Source organism: Cydia pomonella, chromosome 28, assembly GCF_033807575.1.
Source record: "Cydia pomonella isolate Wapato2018A chromosome 28, ilCydPomo1, whole genome shotgun sequence".
Taxonomy (NCBI): Eukaryota; Metazoa; Arthropoda; class Insecta; order Lepidoptera; family Tortricidae; genus Cydia; species Cydia pomonella.
This window is the reverse complement of record NC_084730.1, coordinates 1,506,602-1,527,021: the sequence shown is the minus strand read 5'-3', so window position 1 is coordinate 1,527,021 and position 20,420 is coordinate 1,506,602. Positions and strand designations below refer to the sequence as shown.

Genomic DNA, 20,420 nt, shown 5'->3' with positions numbered 1-20,420 from the left:
GTTGGCTTAGCTGAAAATCGTTGAGCATTACACTTTTTGTTTGCCGCGATATCTATTGTCGAGTAGCAGTACTGAGAGTTCCGCTACTTGACGCTAGATGTAAACACTCTAGCGACATCTACCGTAAGAGTGTTACACTTAAGTTAGTATAACTCCGAAAGTTTAAATTCGACAAAGAGAATTTGAATTAGAGTGGATTGTCAAAGTAAACTTTGTAGCCACAGTAAATTTACTGCCAACTTTCGACACATGATTAAAACTTTTAGAACGCCATTTGACTTTCATCCTTATTCATTCACAGATATGTGCTAAATATCAAAAAGTGGCGCCATCTTAGAGCATAGGCCAAAGGTATGGCGGATTCTTTTTGAGCGTTGGCGTCATAACCTTTAGCCTACGCTCTAGTAGATGGCGCCACTTTTCGATACTGCGGCTACTAAGTTTACTTTGACAATCTACGTCTATCACAAATTCTCTTTGAATTCCATAAGTAACTAGTTTAATTTGTGAATATTTACATTTAAAACATTATCCTTTTAGACTCGACGATATTCATAGTAAAACCCGTAAAACAACGCGATTGCCATATACTTATTATTTTTATATTAATTACCAGTTGGACATATAACAGTCGAACAAATATTAATAATAGTCGTGAATTGCCAAATAACCTGCTTAAAAAGAGGTTATATTCTTTGCTTTCCTATGGCACTTATGTTCTTTGATATCTGTATTATAAGTACAGGGAACTTGTGACTGCTTTCGTTGAAAATACTTACGTTAACAAATAAATTTCACTAATTCACACGCCCTTGAACACTAAAGTTACCTCGAGATATTTTTTTTTATTTTATATTATAGCCCAGACGGTACACCTGTCTTTTCAAATGTCAAACTTCTATTATAACATCGGCTGGGATATCAAAATCATTGCCAACTCATCTTGGTTTGACTCTAATCGATTATAATTTATTTAAATCGATTATTTGCATAGTATATTTCTAACTTAAATAATATTTTGTCATAGTTGTAAAAAATAAATGTAATTCTCGTATTTCAAATTAATGAATAGCGTATTCTAATTAAATGAATTAATTATTTAGTGTAACATTTACAACAAAAGAACTTTGATGTATTATTTTAATAATTTAATATTTATTTTGACGTGTTAGGTCTCCTTAAACGCAACCATACTTGTCGATGCAATTTAAAAAGTTTTATACAAATGTTTCACAAAAATATGGTTCTGTTTTCTGTATAAATTTGTAAATACCAAGGTTTAATCAAAAACTTTACATTATAACTATTATGAATATAAGTGATATTAGTCTTCATAGTGTACTTCCGAAGGTTTTGGTTCCAAGGGTAAGACCTAATTTTTTACCAGAAAAATCTAAAAGGTAAGGTATATTTTTTTTTATGTTGATCAAAGGACAATGCCAATTCAAGTTTTAGTTATTCGATCTGTTTCCGATATATTAAATGAATAAAAATAATATTTAGAATGTGTAATGTACTTTATTTCGATGGTATAATAAAATTTAATGGCATATTTTGTAGTTTCAAAACTTGTTGAACTTTCAAGAAATGTTTTCGTATTAAAGTGTGTTGTCCTCTACTTTGTCCTATATACCTATTATTTATGATCGTAAAGTAAACTAAAGTTCTTTATTTGAGTTAAATGTGGTTAGCAAAAGGTCTTAAATATTATAAATTAAAAAGTATCACACATTTAGCTGAATTGCAGCATGCAAAATATACACCTACATCTAAAATATCTTTCAACATGCAACTTGTACACAAGCTTATACTTACACAATTAAAATATTTTGATAATTATATGATAGATATATGTATGTACAAATGGTATCGTCTCTTTAATTCCCCGAAAATGTTATTTTTGTATTATGAAAGACTTATTTATTATCGAATATTTATTTAAATCAATCGTTTATATGGATAATTTGACTAATTTGTATAATAGAAAAAGATCCTTTGCATACGCGCCTTGATAAAATGTAAAAATCTAGATTGTAGGCGACCTTGAGAAGATGTCTAAATACTAGAAACAGCTTTCATTAGTCATTACTGTCATTAGGCCAGTCTAAGGAAAGCTATGCGATGGAATGAGATAGCAATACCACTTACTCCCTCTAACGCATAAATGCGTCCCGTGGACTGGTCTGCGCTGGGCCATCGTGTAGAGCCCTAATATACTATGAGAAATGATAGCACCAGTTCAATGTAAAATAATTTGGAACAAAAAATATACAAAAAACAACTTTATGCTCAATGAAATAGAGTTGAAAAATAGTTTGAATTGAGGTGTACATGCAATTTGTGAAATAGCAAATTAGATTTTATGTTTTCAGTTATGGCGTTTTCCGTTTTAAGTGACCATTGCCATAGATTAGGTCAGACGGTGCTATGTATTTAAACGCTGACTTGACCGCTAGTGTCAGCAGTGATATTACTTTTTCATTTCTCATTTTCTTTGCATTTTTGACGGCCGGTTGGCCTAGTGGGTAGTGACCCTGCCTACGAAGCTGATGGTCCCGGGTTCAAATCCTGGTAAGGGCATTTATTCGTGTGATGAGCATGGATATTTGTTCCTGAGTCATGGGTGTTTTCTATGTATTTAAGTATTTATAAATATTTATATATTATATATATCGTTGTCTAAGTACCCTCAACACAAGCCTTATTGAGCTTACTGTGGGACTTAGTCAATTTGTGTAATAATGTCCTATAATATTTATTATTTATTTATTATTTATTATGCTTCTCCTTTATTTCCCTCTTAACTATTTGGCTGTTGTTCAAAATTAAAATTACCTATACAGTGTTGTGCAATATAATAGCAGTACATAAGAAAATGTAAATTAAGGGAAACCTATAACTTTAGATCAATAATATTGTATCTTTTTATATAATTATTCTGCATTACTTGATATTGTTTCAAAATTAATTGTAACCTTTACTTAAATGATATTGGAAATTGGAAGTAAAAAAAAATATCATGAAAATCGGCTGTTTTTACTAAGTTGCGGAAATTCCTATAAAAACGTAAAACCCTACGAAAAAAATACAATTGTGTACTATAATTGTCATTTAGAATCTTTCCTATTATTTCCAATGAAAGGTTTACATCTGAACCCAAGTCATCCATAAAAAAATAAACTTTTCTATAAGACGATCTTCGTCGCAGAGTGTACTGCTATTATATTGCACATAACTGTACGTGTTTTCTCGCGCACACATTATACGAATTTATTGATTCATACTTCATTGTTATTTAAATACTAAATTAGCTTTCTCATTATTTTTTTTAGGGTTTACCCCAAGGGTAAGACGGGACTCTATTACAAAGACTCCGGTTTCCGTCCGTCCGTCTGTCCGTCTGTATCTCATGGACCGTGATAGCTAGACAGTTGAAATTTTGTCAATTGATGTATTTCAATTGCCGCTATAACAATAAAAACTAAAAAGTACGGAACCCTCGGTGGGCGAGTCCGACTCGCACTCGTCCGGTTTTCTTTCGATTTATACCTAATAACGTTACACGTACTTATAAATAACGGTACTTGTATTTTAACTAGTTGATCGATAATCGCGGTTTTTTTTTGTAAATTGAAACTTACGCAATAAAAATATATGGCGTTACACCAATCAAACCGACCAGATAATTGGACAAAAATATTTTGACATTTTTATTATACTTTATTTCAATGGTTGATATTTTAAAGTTAATTGCAGTTGGTAATAAAGTTGAATTATTAATAAATCTTTATGTCGTTGAGTTCTAGCAGCAAACATATAATATATAAAATTACTCCCTTGAACGGCAGCAGTAATGGCGGATATTTTACCTTATCTCTTCCAAGTGACCTCCATAAAACTGTTTCTGGTATAGTTAGCTCACTTTTATTCGATATTTTATTAACTTAACGACAGCAACTCGTGAATTACTACTATTAAATATAAATACAGTTAACTATAAAAACAGTACCCACTTAATTTTCGAGGCCTAAAACCAAAGGCCTAAATCATACTTACTTACCAACATTTATTTATTATGGGACCGACTCTCTCATTGAAAACATCAAAGAGAATTTGAAATAGAAGTGAATTGTCAAAGAAAACTTTAATTGTAATCACAGTAAACTGATATGTGTTAAATTTGTTAAATATCAAAAAGTGGCGCCATCTTACCGGGCATCGGCTAAAGATTGTGGCGCCATCGCTCGAAACGATGCCGCCATACCTTTGGCCTTTGATCTGTTAGATGAAAACAAATATCAGTGAAAGAATAAAGATCAAATTCAAATGACGTTCTAAAAGTTTTAATCATGTGTCGTAAGATGGCAGTAAATTTACTGTGGCTACAAAGTTTTCTTTGACAATCCACCGCTATTTCAAATTTTCTTTGAAAACATCAACTTCTGATCAGCCAAAATGTACGAAATAGATATTTTTTGCAACTTCGGACTTGGTCCCATAGTAAAAGTCAATATAATCGATATAATATTCACCTCACTATTGAATGTCAATATAATTTCGAACATCGATCGTCCGAGATAGTACTTGCGTTTAGTAGCAAATGTATTAACTCATGCAAAAGACTGATCAATATGTAAACAGGCCCTAAGGCATCTCGCTGGCCTAATCAGGTAAAAATAAATTGTAGATTATCTCCAAAATGGATTTATTTAGAATACCAGTGTCTTTGAGAAAGTTATTTAATTTAAGCTGAAGAATGCACTCTTGAAATTAAAGGATTTTGAAAAAAAAAACCACTATGTATACAAAAGATATACGCGGTAAGGCTAAATAAAAAAAATGTTAAAAATACATCCGGTATTGTCAGGTTTTGTCAAAATGCCATAGCTGTTCTAAGCTGTGGTTTTACACCGTAGTTCAATGCGCTAGAAATATACAACCAATTTGGGAAAATGGGAGTAGACTGGGGCCGGATGGAACACTTATCATAATTAGAGTACGAAAATGTATACTGATATAATGAGGAAAATAATATATCTTTTTGTATATAATATACTTAGGTTAAGTGACAATAAATGATTACTTACTTACTTAAACAAAATTACCTATACGCACATGTATCGTACAATGTTTTACAGTACATATGGCCCTTTAATTTACGACATAGTTACGTAATGTGGTAATTATCGCACTAGTGCGGTAAAGTAGCACCATATGTATTGTAAAATATATTGTGCATCCGCATAGGCAAACGATTACAATAGTAATATATACCCAAAGGGTAAAACGGGACCCTATTACTGAGACTCCGCCGGCCGATTTTTTTTTGCTCTGTACAGCACATCTGAGTTAACAGCTCACAATATGTTGATGATGTAGATATATTGACGAAATTTACGGTACCGATTCACCCCAGTGTCGGCTCTCCTAGTTACATTTCGCCAGGCTTCGCGGTCCTGGGTCATGTCAGGTGGGATTTGGGCTTCTTCCATATCCCTCTTCACTGTTGCCAGCCATGTCAGTCGGGGTCTTCCTCGTCACGACTGTGTGGGGAACATATCCAGCACCTTGCGTGTCATATGTTGTGCACACCCCAGTGTCCCCGCTCTAACGATTAAGGCCAAACCGCGCGAAATACAAAACAGGCAGACGGTCAGTGCTCTTGGCTCACAGATGACCTGTCTGGCCTCGCGGGCAGTGACCTTGCCTATGAAGCCGATGGTCCCAGGTTCAAATCCTGTTAAGGGCATTTATTTGTGTGATGAGCCCGTGCTCATAACACAAATAAATGCCTTAAACCACGACGACGGAGCCATAAACGAGTAAAGCACGGACGGTTCTGGTATCCGTATACCGAACCAGAACCGTCCGTGCTTTACTCGTTTATGGCTCCGACGAAAGACCAGCCCGTCCAGGCCAGGCTAACACCATAATAGTTTTGAATGATTCACGGTTAGTTTCACTAGACTTAAATCGACCGGGATATAAACCGTGATATTATTTTTGAGCTCCCGATATTTCGACGCAGTTACATACCCCCGTTACCCGTGAACAAGATGCGTGTAACTGCATCGAAATATCGGGAGCTCAAAAACAATATAAAAGGTAATCACGGTTTATACCCCGGTCGATTTAAGTCAGGCTAACACCAAGCTGAGTCGGGACCATTTCGTGACTAATATGTGTCACGTTATGTTATGCGTAAGTTTGTTTTTGTATAATTTGATTTGCCTGTATCTAATTTTTGCCACGAATAAACTATTTTTATTTCTACCACTAGGTTGCCGCCCTAAGGCGTATATGGTGGAAATATTCGCTGTCCTTTATTAAGTCTTAGTATCTCAGTTGGTAGAGCGATGGACTAGAGACCCAGATTCACAAGTTCGAATTTTCCCTCTTTTAATCTATCTCTAACCTGTGAAGATTATTCTCGTATGGTAACTCTAACTATTACTAATACAACAATGGAGGTACTTGCAGGTACCCTGATCTGACCGATCCTTCACAATGTGTCTCTTTGAATGCCCCGATCCAAATGAACGAGCCCGGCCAACCTGATCCGTGTCCCCACTACCTACCGTGTTGCCAGTAGTATGATGTTAATTTCCTAACTACTCCTGTATTAAATGCAAAAATGTTGCCACATTCAAATTATTATTCAACTGCTAGCGCTGGTGGCCTAGTGGTAAAAACGTGCGACTTGCAATCCTGAGCAGGGATCGGAAACCGGTATTTCTTGTATGGGAACGAAAACGGTATTTTTTCGTTCTTTGTTAATTATTTCATTTCTAATTGGGCAATCTAATAATACGAAGTCGTTATCAAAAAACACAACCGAGTCTTATATTTGGAGTATAAAATAAACCGAAATATATGTTTATTTCAAAGTTTTTCCAAAAAACCGGTTCCGATCCCTGATCCTGAGGTCGCGGATTCAAACTCCGGCTCATACCAATGAGTTTTTCGGAACTTATGTACGAAATATAATTTGATATTTACCAGTCGCTTTTCGGTGAAGGAAAACATCGTGAGAAAACCAGACTAATCCCAACAAGGTCTAGTTTACTCTCTGGGTTGGAAGGTCAGATGGCAGTCGCTTTCGTAAAAACTAGTGCCTACGCCAAAGCTTGGAGTAAGTTGTCAAGCGGATCCCAGGCTCCCATGAGCTGTGGTAAAATGACGGGACAACGCGAAGAAGAAAAAGAGGCAAAAAATCTCAAATTTTTGTAATTTTTTCTTGCTTGTGTACTAATACTATTCTACATACCAAATTTCAGCAAAGCAGCAGGAAGAAGAAAACTGCTATCTTTAATGTTAATATGAATAAATCATGACAAACCTTCAAGTGACATTTGATTTATAAAAGACTTACCTGTACACAAACGGCCCGACTTCCACCAGCTTCGGTTTTTCGCCATGCTCGAGAAATCCGCTGGGGTTGGTGACGTTGAAGATGTACACCTTCGTGAGCCGGACCACGCCCGGCTTCTGCCAGTAGGAGTAGCTCAGCGAGCCGTTCCATAGCTTCAGCTCCTGCAGACATACATACATGTGGTTTTTAAAGCGGCCAACTGACAGTCCGCCGGATGATATCGGCCTGTCAGTTAGAACAGAGAGTTGACAGTTTCAAGGGCTTGTGCACAAATCACGCGAGGTTTTTTCGGCTACTTTTTTGAACCCCCTCCCACACACACATAACCTCACGTATTTTTTTATTTTATCTTTTCATTCAACCTAATTTTCGCTATCGCTACAAGAAGATATATGTTTACCGAAACCAAAGAAAAAGTATGTAGTAAATATATTTTCTTACTTTCGTCCACTATAGAAAAATACACGTGAGGTTTTATTGGGCCCCCCCCCCCCCCCCTCTTCCAACGTGATCTGTCGTGATTTTTTCGTTCATGTCAATATTTCCTGTTGTCAATTTCTCAAAAGTGACATACTTATGTACGCAGAGTTTCAATGAAAATACCTAGGTACATAAAATTCAGGTACACTCACCCTAAATATAATGTAGTCCAACCACGGCACGAAGGAAAGGATGATTCCAAGCACGACTGTACATATGCTGAACAAAATCACAGCAAGGCGTCCTGCAACAAAAAAGGTTTTTATTAAAACCAAAATATCTAAATTAAAATTATTAATATATATTTATTTATTTAGTTTATAAGTATGGTTTGGTTTTTGTTATTCATTAAATATATCTTTTTCTCTGTACCAATTCTAGGCATCGCTGTTTGGCCCTATGGTTGACTGGTAGAGAATGCCATTTGGCATTAAGTCCGCCATTTGTACATTGTTGTATATATTTTGTGAGATAAAAGTTTAAATAAATAAATAATATACCTAAGTACTATGTATTAGAAAGCCAATTTTTATTTTCTAGTCCAATAGGGGGTATTACTGCAAAGTTCTGCCGCTAGAGTGCAGCACTAGCTCATATGGTAAACCATAAAGTAACTTGTAGATACTAGTTATGCCTAAACTATGGAGTATCGAATTAAAAGGAGATCTCTTACGGCAAAAATATTGCAAGTGACCAGCTTTCAGCTTTAAATATTAGTTCCTAATTTCTCCGGTGGCGCTAGGTAGGCTCATGGATTACATGAACCATAGAGGTATAATAATATAGAGATGAAATGGGGGAGGTGCAACAAATAACCCGACCAAATTACGTAGGTTGTTTGTGGTATGTTGTCATGAATGTTAAAACGTGTTTTTAAGTTTGTCGCATTGCGTATGTTCTGTACCTCACGGGCACAAGCGTATAGCACATCTATATAAATACTAGGTCTATGACATTTTATTTCAGTGTACGGAAGGTGGAGGTAAGGAAATAAATCTCCATGTACCAAAAAATGTCATCAAAAAACCTTAAATAGGTGGCGCCACAATACCTAGAGTACTTGAACAAAAAAATCAAATCATAGACAGCGCAATTCACTCCGTCAATAGCGCCTAGGTTCTTAGCTACTCTAGCGCTACTCTGGAGAGATTTGGAACTATTATTTATAGCTGACAGCTGGACACTTTTGCAACAATTCTACCATAAGAGATGTCACTCCTCTTAATTCCACACTCCATATTTCAGTGTATTGTGGCGCCGCCTATTTAATGTTTTTTGATGGACTCTTTTCATACATAGAGATTTTCCTCCTTTTATTCCACAGTCCATAGCCTAAACGTTTTTTGAAAAGTTTTCACTATAACTTTGATGCATCAAGGCGGTTTGTTTACAGAAAGTCTGTCGCGAACTTGAAGGATCGCGAAACGCGAAAATCAATCGCTCGAATATGCAAGAGTTATAGAGAGGTAGGTAACGAAGTGAAAGCCTATCCTAATAATAATATATGTTTATTTAGTAATGAATGTTTTAAGATTTATCAGTGAGAATTAGCACAAAAAGAGGTGATTATTAATGATTATTGATTATTAATGATTAGCTTCGCACGGCACGAGTTAGCTGTGCGAGTGGTCTGTTTAAGCTAACTTTATTTTTGGTTAAATTCCAGTAAGACACCTCATTCGGTTCTCGTATGTTTATTTTATCCTAATGAATGTTTTACTTATACAGAATTTATACTAAATACTCTTAGAGACTCTATACATCTCTAAGGATAATTTGATGAAAATCGTTTAGTTGTGACATATAGAGATATTTACACCTCTAAATAATTTTAGATTTTTTTTTTGTATGTTTGTGTTTTTATGTATTATTATTATTATTTTCGGTTTTTTTTAATTCGACATTTAGAGACTTTGTACATCTCTAAGTAATAATAATACTTTACTATTACTTTAAACAATAATGCTTTAGTTTGCATTAATATTTTCAATGAATTGTATTTTATAATTGTTGATGTGCTTGTTTTTGTTTGTATGTAAATTCCATGTTGACGTGTAAAAGTGCCCTTGTGGCCTATTTGCTGAATCAATCACTCTATTGATAGGTGAAAACCACAAAAAATCCGTTCAGTTTTAAGTTTATCGCAAACATTATGTATGTCTGTAAACACACTGTGACAGCGGGGGACTGTTTATAAGGTGTAATGATAACAATATCCTCACAAAAAACTATTAATTAAAAAAAAAACATTCCCTTGCCTCCGAGTCACGTATGTTATGATTTTTTTAAAGGCTAGTCAACTTAAATACCTTAGTGGGAAAACCAGCTATTGTTAACTATGTAATAATAGTCGCAATTACCTAGTTGACATCTAGCCTAGACTGACCAAGAGTTATTAATATCAGAGGTTTAAAGTCAAGTTCCTCGAAACAGCTGAATTACCTACTCGTAGATGTCGCTATATGGATAAGCAATTACGATAATAAATAAATAAATATTTCGATACGCTGTAGTCAACTATAAAAATTTACCAATCACGTGCCGTCGCGCTCCCATAGAAACGACTAAACGGGGGGCGGCCGAGCGGACTTCGCGCGTTTATGTCTTTTGTACTACATTTTTGTCTACTAAGATACTTGCCAATTTTTATTAATTATTTAGGTTTTATAGTAAAAAAAAGTACCTTACCTACCTACATTGTACCTTATTGTACATTTCGCTGCATTTGTCAACCTCTTTTCACTCTCTCTTCTCATCTACTCAAAGATTAACTAGTCCCTCAAAGGGATAAGTTCGCCTTTGTACTTCTTACCAATCTGTATTTTTCGTCAATAAACAGTTTACTACTATTAGTACTAAAAGTATTTTGGATGACTCGAGAAAAAATATTGAATACAATAGTGATATAATCAAGCTTTTTAATCTCGTACCTTACTTAGGCAACTCAGCAAGATTTTTTATACGATACTATACTCAATAGCTCTCTATTATATCACGATTGTATAAAATACTTTTTTTTATTAGTTTCACTTCCGTGTTGTCGCCTGACCGCTTGCAAGACATTGAAACGACGGTGCAGACCTCTTTAAAAAAAATTCAAAGCCTTGACCTTGGCTAGCGTTTATATTTATGAATTACAAGCTAAATTTGCGCGGAACAACCCTGAGTTATTTTTAAAACCAACAGAAACCCCAAGGTTAAGAAATATATAGAGATATTTATATTCAGGTGATTTCGGGGTCGTGGAGCAAGAGAACATGACATCACACAGAATTCAAAGAGGAGTCTAATGATGTTGCTCATTATTTATTATCACCAATAATTAAGATTATTTTTCAGATGACAAGTAGAAAAAAAAACATGTTTGCATACAGTTTGGTCACCCTACTCAATGTGACGTCTTGTCGCTTTCCATACAGCGTATGTCAAAAGTCATAGGGTGACCATGATTACTTCGTATAAGATTCATTTTACTTGAAAAATAGTAAAAATCAAACTAATTATCTTTCAATCAAATACTACCGTATGATAATGTAAATCATTTATAGATTCAGAAAAAGTGGTTCTGGATCACGACCCAGAAATCACCCTGTATATCAGCAACTATTTAATTCAGCTCAGTATAATAACAACTGCTATATTATATTGATTTTTCTGGAATATTAATTAATTTGAGAGTTAGAAGTATTTAGAAAATTGAATGAAATCTGTTTTTCGCTCCTAATTTTTACAATAATCAAATAATCGTAAAATGTCATGTGTAGCTATGGTATATCAAATCATATATATCAAGTCATGAATACATAGTTATTTGTATCCCAAGGGAGGAAAAGTAGGACATTGCGTGCCGCGTGTAAAATTGTGACCCGAGCCGAAGACGAAGGTGGCAAACACTTCTTCCTCCTGCCCTTATCCCACACAACACGCGGGATGGAATGTCCTACGATTCCTCCCGTGGTGCGCATACTATTTTTCTGCTCGACGGAGGCGGACAGCGGCAACTTCGTTTAGCGCAGCGGGAGCAAAGTTGACGCTTTCCGCCCGGAGAGCAGAAAAAAATATTTTCCATAATAACAATATTCAGAGAGGAAAATGGAGACTACGTTTGTATGTAGAAGCGGCCGTCATCCTTCCTCTTAAAAGCTAATTCCACCACCCAAAATGAGAAAAGTTGATAAACACAAATAAACGCCTTTCGGCCCGATTCGAAGAATGATTAAGACATGTTTAAGATCTTGGAAAGATCTTTAAAAGATCGATAACTAAACGAGTCATCAAATCATCATCGTCAAATTGGTGGCCCAAATCGAGCTGCTTCTCTCAATTATACGACATACAAACGATATCTAAATGAGAACTTATCTAAACCAGAATGTATCGTATTTCATTCTTCGAATCGGGCCGTTTATCAGGTTTCGATCCCGGGATCTCCAACTTCGTAGGAAGGGTCACTCCCGACTAGATTAGGAGGCTTTACGAGTTTATACCTCTTCTACAATGAATAAATCTTTGGTCTAGACTTAGACTCTAGACCAAGAACTAGATTTGCTCGGGAATTCACCTACAAACCAATTATCTAGATCACATTAACGTGCCTGGGTATAAATAACCTACGGTTATGATTTATTGAGTTTGAGAAACGCGTCTTGCTGTTTTTTTACTTTATTAGTACTACTAAACAAATATCGTACAATACAAGTATCATGAGGAACATAGATATGCTACTAAACAAAACCGGGGTGCCTTGGCGCTGTTGTAATATATAGACCTCATCGTTTTCGATGACGGCGACCCTAAATAAACATTATGGACGTTGTCTAGCGTGAGCCCTAATGTGGCTGGCCAGGCCGAACTTGCTCTTAAATACTCTATTGCACGCGTGACAATAAAGTTGGCCAGCTGCGTTGAACGTGTACACGTAGGAGGGCTTAGGTCTTTTTCCGTAACTGGCGGTTTAATATACACAGGCAGCACTAGAAGAACTAAAGAAAATATCGGTCTCCTACTCTCTTGTGAGAGAATGTCAAGAGGAGCTTATGTAGTATATATAAGTTATTAGTATGTTCGTCATGTTTATTTTATGTTTCTATCCTTTTTTCTGTTACCTTCCGTGATTATTTCGCACTCGATGGTCTCATCGGAAGATCAGCGCTGGAAGTCGCCAGCAACATGCTGAGATGAGGCCATTTCGTGACATTTATGTCTGTCTATTACTGTTTGTGTGTTTATGAATAAAACTAATTCTATTCTATTCTATTCTTAAATCGATAGGCAAGCAAAGTGTCACGGTGGCATGGGTACTAGGACACCAGGGAGTGACAGGAAATGAGAAGGCGGACGAGCTGGCGAGGATGGGGGCGGAGACGGAATATATAGATCCGGAACCGGCTCTGCATATGTCTGCGGATGTCATGAAGGGAGTGAAGTGAAGGTAAAAGAGATGGAAGCACAGAGAGAATGGGAAGAAGAGAGTGGATGCAGGCAGTCGAAGATGATGATGAAGGTATAGATCACAGGAGAACCAGATATCTTTTGAAACTAGGTAAGAGCAGTCTGAGACTACTGACGGGTATCATTACTGGTCGTAACATTCTTAACAGACATCTTAAGATAATGGAAATTACTAGAGATGCCTCCTGTTCACACTGTGATAAGGAGGAAACTAGCTTAAACTTACTAGCAGAATGTATTATGTGTGCGGCACTGCGATATAATACATTCGACAGAGACACACTGGAAGAAAACGAACTAAAGGATATCGAATTCAAAGATGTCCTTCTGTTCTGCAGAGCAAGAATATTTGAGGAGAATGGTGTGCAAATGCCGCCGGGACAGTAACCTGCAGTTCTAACTTCAGGAAATTGGGCTGAATGAACGCAATACGTGATCGACAGCGCGCCTGCTTCCGGCCGGGCGTCCCTACACTATATGACTACATCTACTGGGTTGCCTTAGGACAACAATAACAGGGTACCTAGTCCTAGACAGATATTAAAGATGAATTCGCCGAAGGGCCATGATTCGTCGGAAACACCAGTTATGCGTTCTCACTCGGTTATTAAGATTTTAAAGACCTTGCCATCGGCGCTGGTCCAATTGTAAAGAGTTAGCGATCGTTACGTGTCACCTCGTTTACGCGCTGATTACACTTAAGCAAAATCACTACTACATATTTTCCATTTTCAATGATTTTTTAACATATTATTGACACAGTGAAAAACTAGCTTTATGGTTTTCCTTTTTTTTTTATTAGCAATAGGGCCATTCCATCTGGTTTCGTCAAATGGGGTGTGCCGTGTGATTTTTAATTTGAATAAAAAAAATTGAGAACTATCCTTAAGGTGACAGGAAAGATAAGCCACCACCATTTATTTATTTTTATCTTTCAGTGTCCATTCGAAGGCAAAAATCGGGTCAAATTCCTGCTTGTACATATTGTGATCTAACGATTTTAAATAGGTAACCAAATAAATCTTTCTTTATTTGATTAGGTGTGAAATGTGTATTTTATATTGTATGGCAAAAGTTAGCTAAACCAACTACAAACAAAATGTTTGTACTTACAAAAAAATATATTTTTAAAAGTGAAACTAGATTATATTATGCTGAAACGATCGACATCAAAATCAAAGTCATTTGCTAAGATTTAGTGTAAAACGTTTTCTCTCGAAATGGAATTTCTTAGAAAAAGTACCGTTATTTCGCTAGGATCGTAAAGCTATTCTTCCCTCTTAAGCGGACGTGCCAATCGTTAACAATCTGCAACGAACGAAGCGCAACTGTCACCGTTGCCCTAATATGGAAGAAAGAGAGATGACTACACTACACTACGGAGCGTTAACGGTTGGCACGTTGTCTAAGTACCCAACACATGGCGTGTAGGAGATAGCGCGATGCACTATAGCGATGTTCCGCTCACACATCGTAGCGGCGCGGCGTGCGCGCATTGCAGTCGCTGCAGGACATTGTCGTGAGCACGGATTTCTGGTGGTATTATTCATTTGCTATGGTTTGTTATTTATTATTTATTTATTTATTTAAACTTTATTGCACGATATAAAATTGGTCAAACGGCGGACTTAATGCCTTGAGGCATTCTTTACGAGTCAACCATTGGGTCAAACAGAAACTTGCAGTTAGTGCAGGATTGTACACAACGAGAGGGAATATGAAACACAAATCAAGTTATTCTAAACAATATTCTAAATCGTGATTATTGGTAGGCGCGAAACGCACTCCAAGTCATGTCCTTAGGCTCGATCGCGTCATGTACTGCTGTAGCCAGCTAAACACAGGATTACCACCAGCTTCGTATGGTCACAATTGGCTAAAGTGGTTTAAAACCACTACCATCTAGGCCATGGGTTCCCAAAGTATGCGCCGCGGCGCCCTGGTGCGCCGTAGAAAGTAAAGAGGGGCGCCGTGAGTTCTATCATTATCCGAAACCACAAATATTCGCGGGTACCTCTTTGAGCGCTCGCGTCGGTAAATAATATAGCGTCGTGTCACTCTTTTTCGACCGTGATTTTAAATTTACAAGGGCGCCGTTGCGAAATACTAAACTTGTAACTGCGCCACATGTTGAAAAAGATTGGGAACCCCTGATCTAGGCTAAAGTGGATTAAAATTACTACCAACTAAGCTAAAGTGGTTTAAAACCACTACCATCTAGGCTAAAGTGGATTAAAATTACTACCAACTAAGCTAAAGTGGTTTAAAACCACTACCAACAAGGCTAAAGTAGTTTAAAACCATTACCTGTTACCTACTGGGTTAAAGTGGTTTAAAAATGTACTTTTATGGTACTTTTCGTGCGTCTATATAAAGATATGTTTAACAAAAATGGAAACTATAGCTCTAGATTAAGATAAGAAACTGTAATAATATTTTGTGTATGACCGTTTGTTTCATATTTAAATAAAAACACTACTAACTAGGCTAAAGTGTTTAAAAATCACTACAAACTTTGCTGTGGTTTAAATGACTATCAACTAGGCTTAAGTGGTTTAAAATAACTATAAACCAGGAAAAAGTAGCATAAAGCACAGATTATATAATAGTTCTTATATATCTTCTATCCCTCTAGGTTGAGAGTCCCTATCCCTACAATAAATATCTTTAACTTTGAACTAATAAGATAAGATAAATAAGATAAGAAGCCATAAAATTTTACCTTTGAACTAATTTAATGTTTTTATGGTGTTATTATGTACTTTAATGCAATTAAATGTTTTATTATCACTCTTTATGATCGACTTAACGATACTTTACTCGATAGATTTTTATTACCATGTAATTAGTATTCCATTATAAACATTACTAGTATTATAAACAATATTGTTCTTATTGAACTCTGTAATTGTCCGTAATTTATTTTATTAATCTGTTAAGTATTGAAGCTTACGTGTTCAAAGACATGTGTCGTGTTTAAGAGGCAACAGGAGGTTATTTCTCCATAAAAACGTATTCGTCTGTTTCCTCCGTGGTTTTTGAAGCTGGAGCAATGATTTTTTCAACACCGATTATTATTATTAATATCTGTGTCGGACTGTTTTGCTTTTTTTGTAGATATTTTTGTTTCTTAAGGCGCTAGTGCACTTCAAATATTCGTAAAAACTGCCTAATTTACTAGGCCGCAAAGAGGAGCATGGTATTTAAAACTGAAATCAATTAGCCAAAAAGGAAAACAGCCCGACACAGATAATTACATTAACATTTAAATTTCAACATTTCGTTACATTTGGTTAAGTTTTAGAAGAGGAAACAGTGAAGTACGGAATATCATTATTTGAGAATTTCGAGCAGAATTTTTCGCCTAGCCTGGCGTTCTCCTTATCCCAGCTCCCGTATCCTCTTAAGGCGATAGTTGACGACCCCCTTTACATATGGAGGTAGTCCTCATTTTCCTCTCTGAATATTAACATTACTGAACATATTTTGACACAATTTCATGTATATTAACCACCGCTATGCCCTTACGTTAGATTTTTTTATATGTATACTTATGTATAATTAGTATGGAAAACTTTTCGCTTCGAATTCATATAATAACCAAAAATATCGAAAAAAGTTAAACGAAGGGGAATAGCCATGATTAGGTAATTCCTGCATCAACTTAGGTACCTACTTAAAAATATTTTTGATAATGTCAATATCCACAGAGAAACGTGGGTACTACGTTTGTATGGAATATCGGTCGTCATTTTCCCTATATAGTTACCGCTGGAGTTCGAACCTTGGACCGCCGCCGAGCTAACCTCCGTAATCAGTTATTTCCTCCGCCTGATGAGCGTTCCGTTTCCGACACACTAACAGACAGACACGCGAACACTATTACAACTACGATTATACGTATATCTTGGACCCGTGTATGTCCCTAAACTACGTCCAAAAGAGAGTTATAGGCATTTTGAATATCATCTCTTGACGACCGGTTTGGCCTAGTGGGTAGTGACCCTGCCTACGAAGCTGATGGTCCCGGGTTCAAAACTTCAAATCCTGGTAAGGGCATTTATTCGTGTGATGAGCATGGATATTTGTTCCTGAGTCATGGGTGTTTTCTATGTATTTAAGTATTTATAAATATTTATATATTATATATATCGTTGTCTAGGTACCCTCAACACAAGCCTTATTGAGCTTACTGTGGGACTTAGTCAATTTGTGTAATAATGTTCTATAATATTTTTTTTTTTTTTTTATTTTTTTTTTATCTCTCTTTGTGTGGTAGGGCACAGCATAGCGGATGTCATTCTAGATCTAGAGCAGAGCTCAACTTGGGAAGTACCTCCACCTTACAGAAAACCGCAGCCAAATAACATAACACTAGACCTCATAGTGTTGTGTTCCTGCCGGGGAGTTGAGTTGCCAGAGCTCAACGAGGGTGCGGGGTGTTAGGGTGGGAAACGCGCATGTAACACCTCTGGAGTCGCAAGCGTCCATAGGCTACGGTAACTGCTTACCATCAAGCGGGCCGTATGCTTCTTTGTCACCGACGTAGTATATAAATAAAAAACTTCCTCGCGTTGTCTCGGCATTTTGCCACGGCTCATGGGAGCCTGGGGCCGCTTGGGAAATATTCCCAAGTACTAGTTTTTACGAAAGCGACTACCATCGGACCTGCTTCCAGCGCAGAGGGAAACTAGGCCTGATTGGGATTAGTCCGGTTTTCTCACGATGTTTTCCTTCACCGAAAAGCGACTGGTAAATATCAAATTATATTTAGTACATAAGTAATCTTGGGATTAGTTGTCAAGCGGACCCCAGGCTTCCCATGAGCCGTGGCAAAATGCCGGGACAACGCGAGGAAGAAGAAGAAGATTTAGTACATAAGTTCCGAAAAACTAATTAATACGAGCCGGGGTTTAAACCCGCGACCTCCCGATTGAAAGTCGCACGCTCTTACCGCTAGGCCACCAGCGCTCTTACAACAAGTATGATTATTCTATACCTACTTATATTTCATATTTTTGGGGATATATTACTCAGATCGACCCAGTCCCAAATTAAGCAAATCTAGTACTATGGGTACTCATCATCATCATTTAAGAGCATGGCTCTTGTCGGTGGAGTAGACGCCAGTTTTCGCGGTCCTCGGCCAAGTTCTTTAGGTCCCTGTAAGACACGACATTTACTTTTCCTTTTAGTTGCTGCGTGTAACTTGCTCGTGGTTTTCCTCTTCCTCTTCTACCTTCGATCTTGCCTTCCAAAATAGTTTTAAAGAAAGTGTCGTGTCTTATCAAGTGACCTATCATTTTTCCTCGTCTATTCTCTATGGTCCTCAGTAGGTTTCTCCTCTCTCCAACAATTCCCAGCACTTCCTCGTTCGTTTTTTTCTCAGTCCAACTTATTCTCTCCATTCTTCTCCACAACCACATCTCAAAAGCCTCCAAGCGTTTCCTATCCTTCTGCCTCATTGTCAACCTATACACTTATATAGATAAACATACAGGATGACCTTAGCCATTGGACAAACCCTGAAATCCCACGTAGGGTTACTTGTCAGGAATGCTCTGACGTTAATAATTATTTAATTAGAACAAAAGATAAAAAAAAAATATTTTTGAACAAAAGTTATTTGCGATAATCGACAACAAAAAGAAACACACTGTGTTAATCTTTGGCAGTGTTTTTGACAATTTGTTCGAAAGATTTGATAATTACGACATTTTACAAAATTCAGAAGCTTATTAGTGTCATAAATAAAAAAGATAATCAAAAAGGTCGAAGAAGGTTCCATACTATTCTTCGAGGATATTACCTTAGGAGCTACTAACACATACAGGCTGCTCCAAAGTAAAAAATGGTAATTTGTTAATTTCTTCGAAACCGCTACACCGGTTGTTATGATATTTTGTACACTGGTTCTAAATACCCTAATGTATATGTACATTTTGGCTTTGTCCAATGGCTAGGGACACACTGTATACTCAGATAAATGTATAAATAAATATTAGGTATATGACATTATTACACAATTTGACTAAGTCCCACAGTAAGCTCAATAAGGCTTGTGTTGAGGGTACTTAGACAACGTTACATATAATATATAAATATTTATCTTAAATACATATAAAACACCCATGACTCAGGAACAAATATCAGTGCTCATCACACGTATAATTGCCCTTACCAGGATTTGAACCCGGGACCAACGGCTACAAAGGCAGGGTCACTACCCACTAGGCCAAACCGGTAGTTAGATAATATATAGATAATATCCATAGCTCAGGAACAAATGAATGAATGAATGAATGATGCTTTTATTCGAAACACACATACACAACGACTGCCCGCAGTGGTCAGAAATGCAGCCTCCACCGATATATGTAAGGTCTTCGCACACTATACCAATTCCACACCAACTCAACTCACTTTTGGTTCACCTTAGTGGACGACGAGTGGACGACGCGTAGACCACCCGACAGTTACCTAAATTTGAAACATTGTACTATAGGACATACAAGATAAGGCTTTAATTTCAATATTTAATTTTGAGTCGAGTGGCTGTTGAGTTGTAACCTTTAAATGTAGACTGTGAAAGTGGCTACTAACCTTATCTTTGACGTCGATGAGTTTTTCAAACTACCTGGTACATAGGTTATTAAGGTACTATGAAGTTGTATTAACTTATATTATGTTGAGTGTTGTTATATGAAATGAGAATTAATGTGAATCAGATCTATATTAAATATTACTCTGTGACATTGACATGTTTGTTTTAAGTACTATTGTACCTATTATTAAGACATTTTGACCTATAACTTTGGCGTTATTAATAAAGTTTTGTATTTGTATTTGCATTAAAATTGATTAAAATCTAGGTAAATTAGAAGTTACAGTGCTGCAGGTGGTTCCAGAAAAGGATAACACTCAGCATGTGTCGCAGCACATCAGTAGTGTTGCGACGCTGATTTTCAGTGTACCCATTGACACGTAAAACAACACAAAACAACAAATATTCGTGATAAATACACAAATAAATGCCCATACCGGGATTCGAACTCGAAACTCCCTGTTTCGAAGTCAAGGCCACTACCGACAAAGATAATTTAGTATAGACGCATAT

The 20,420-nt window shown here is 36.5% G+C and overlaps 1 protein-coding gene and 1 long non-coding RNA gene across 2 annotated transcripts in view; both read right to left on the bottom strand.

Moving 5' to 3' along the window:
- The window catches only part of LOC133532926 (uncharacterized), a 240,197-nt gene that overhangs the window by 38,936 nt on the left and 180,841 nt on the right, over positions 1–20,420 (bottom strand). The window lies entirely within an intron of this gene.
- The window catches only part of LOC133532924 (scavenger receptor class B member 1), a 196,570-nt gene that overhangs the window by 35,812 nt on the left and 140,338 nt on the right, over positions 1–20,420 (bottom strand). Inside the window, exons 3-4 of the mRNA XM_061871791.1 lie at positions 8,005–8,096; positions 7,373–7,533 (exon numbers count right to left, since the gene is read on the bottom strand). Coding sequence (XP_061727775.1) covers positions 7,373–7,533; positions 8,005–8,096 — 253 coding nt within the window. The remainder of the gene's footprint in view (positions 1–7,372; positions 7,534–8,004; positions 8,097–20,420) is intronic.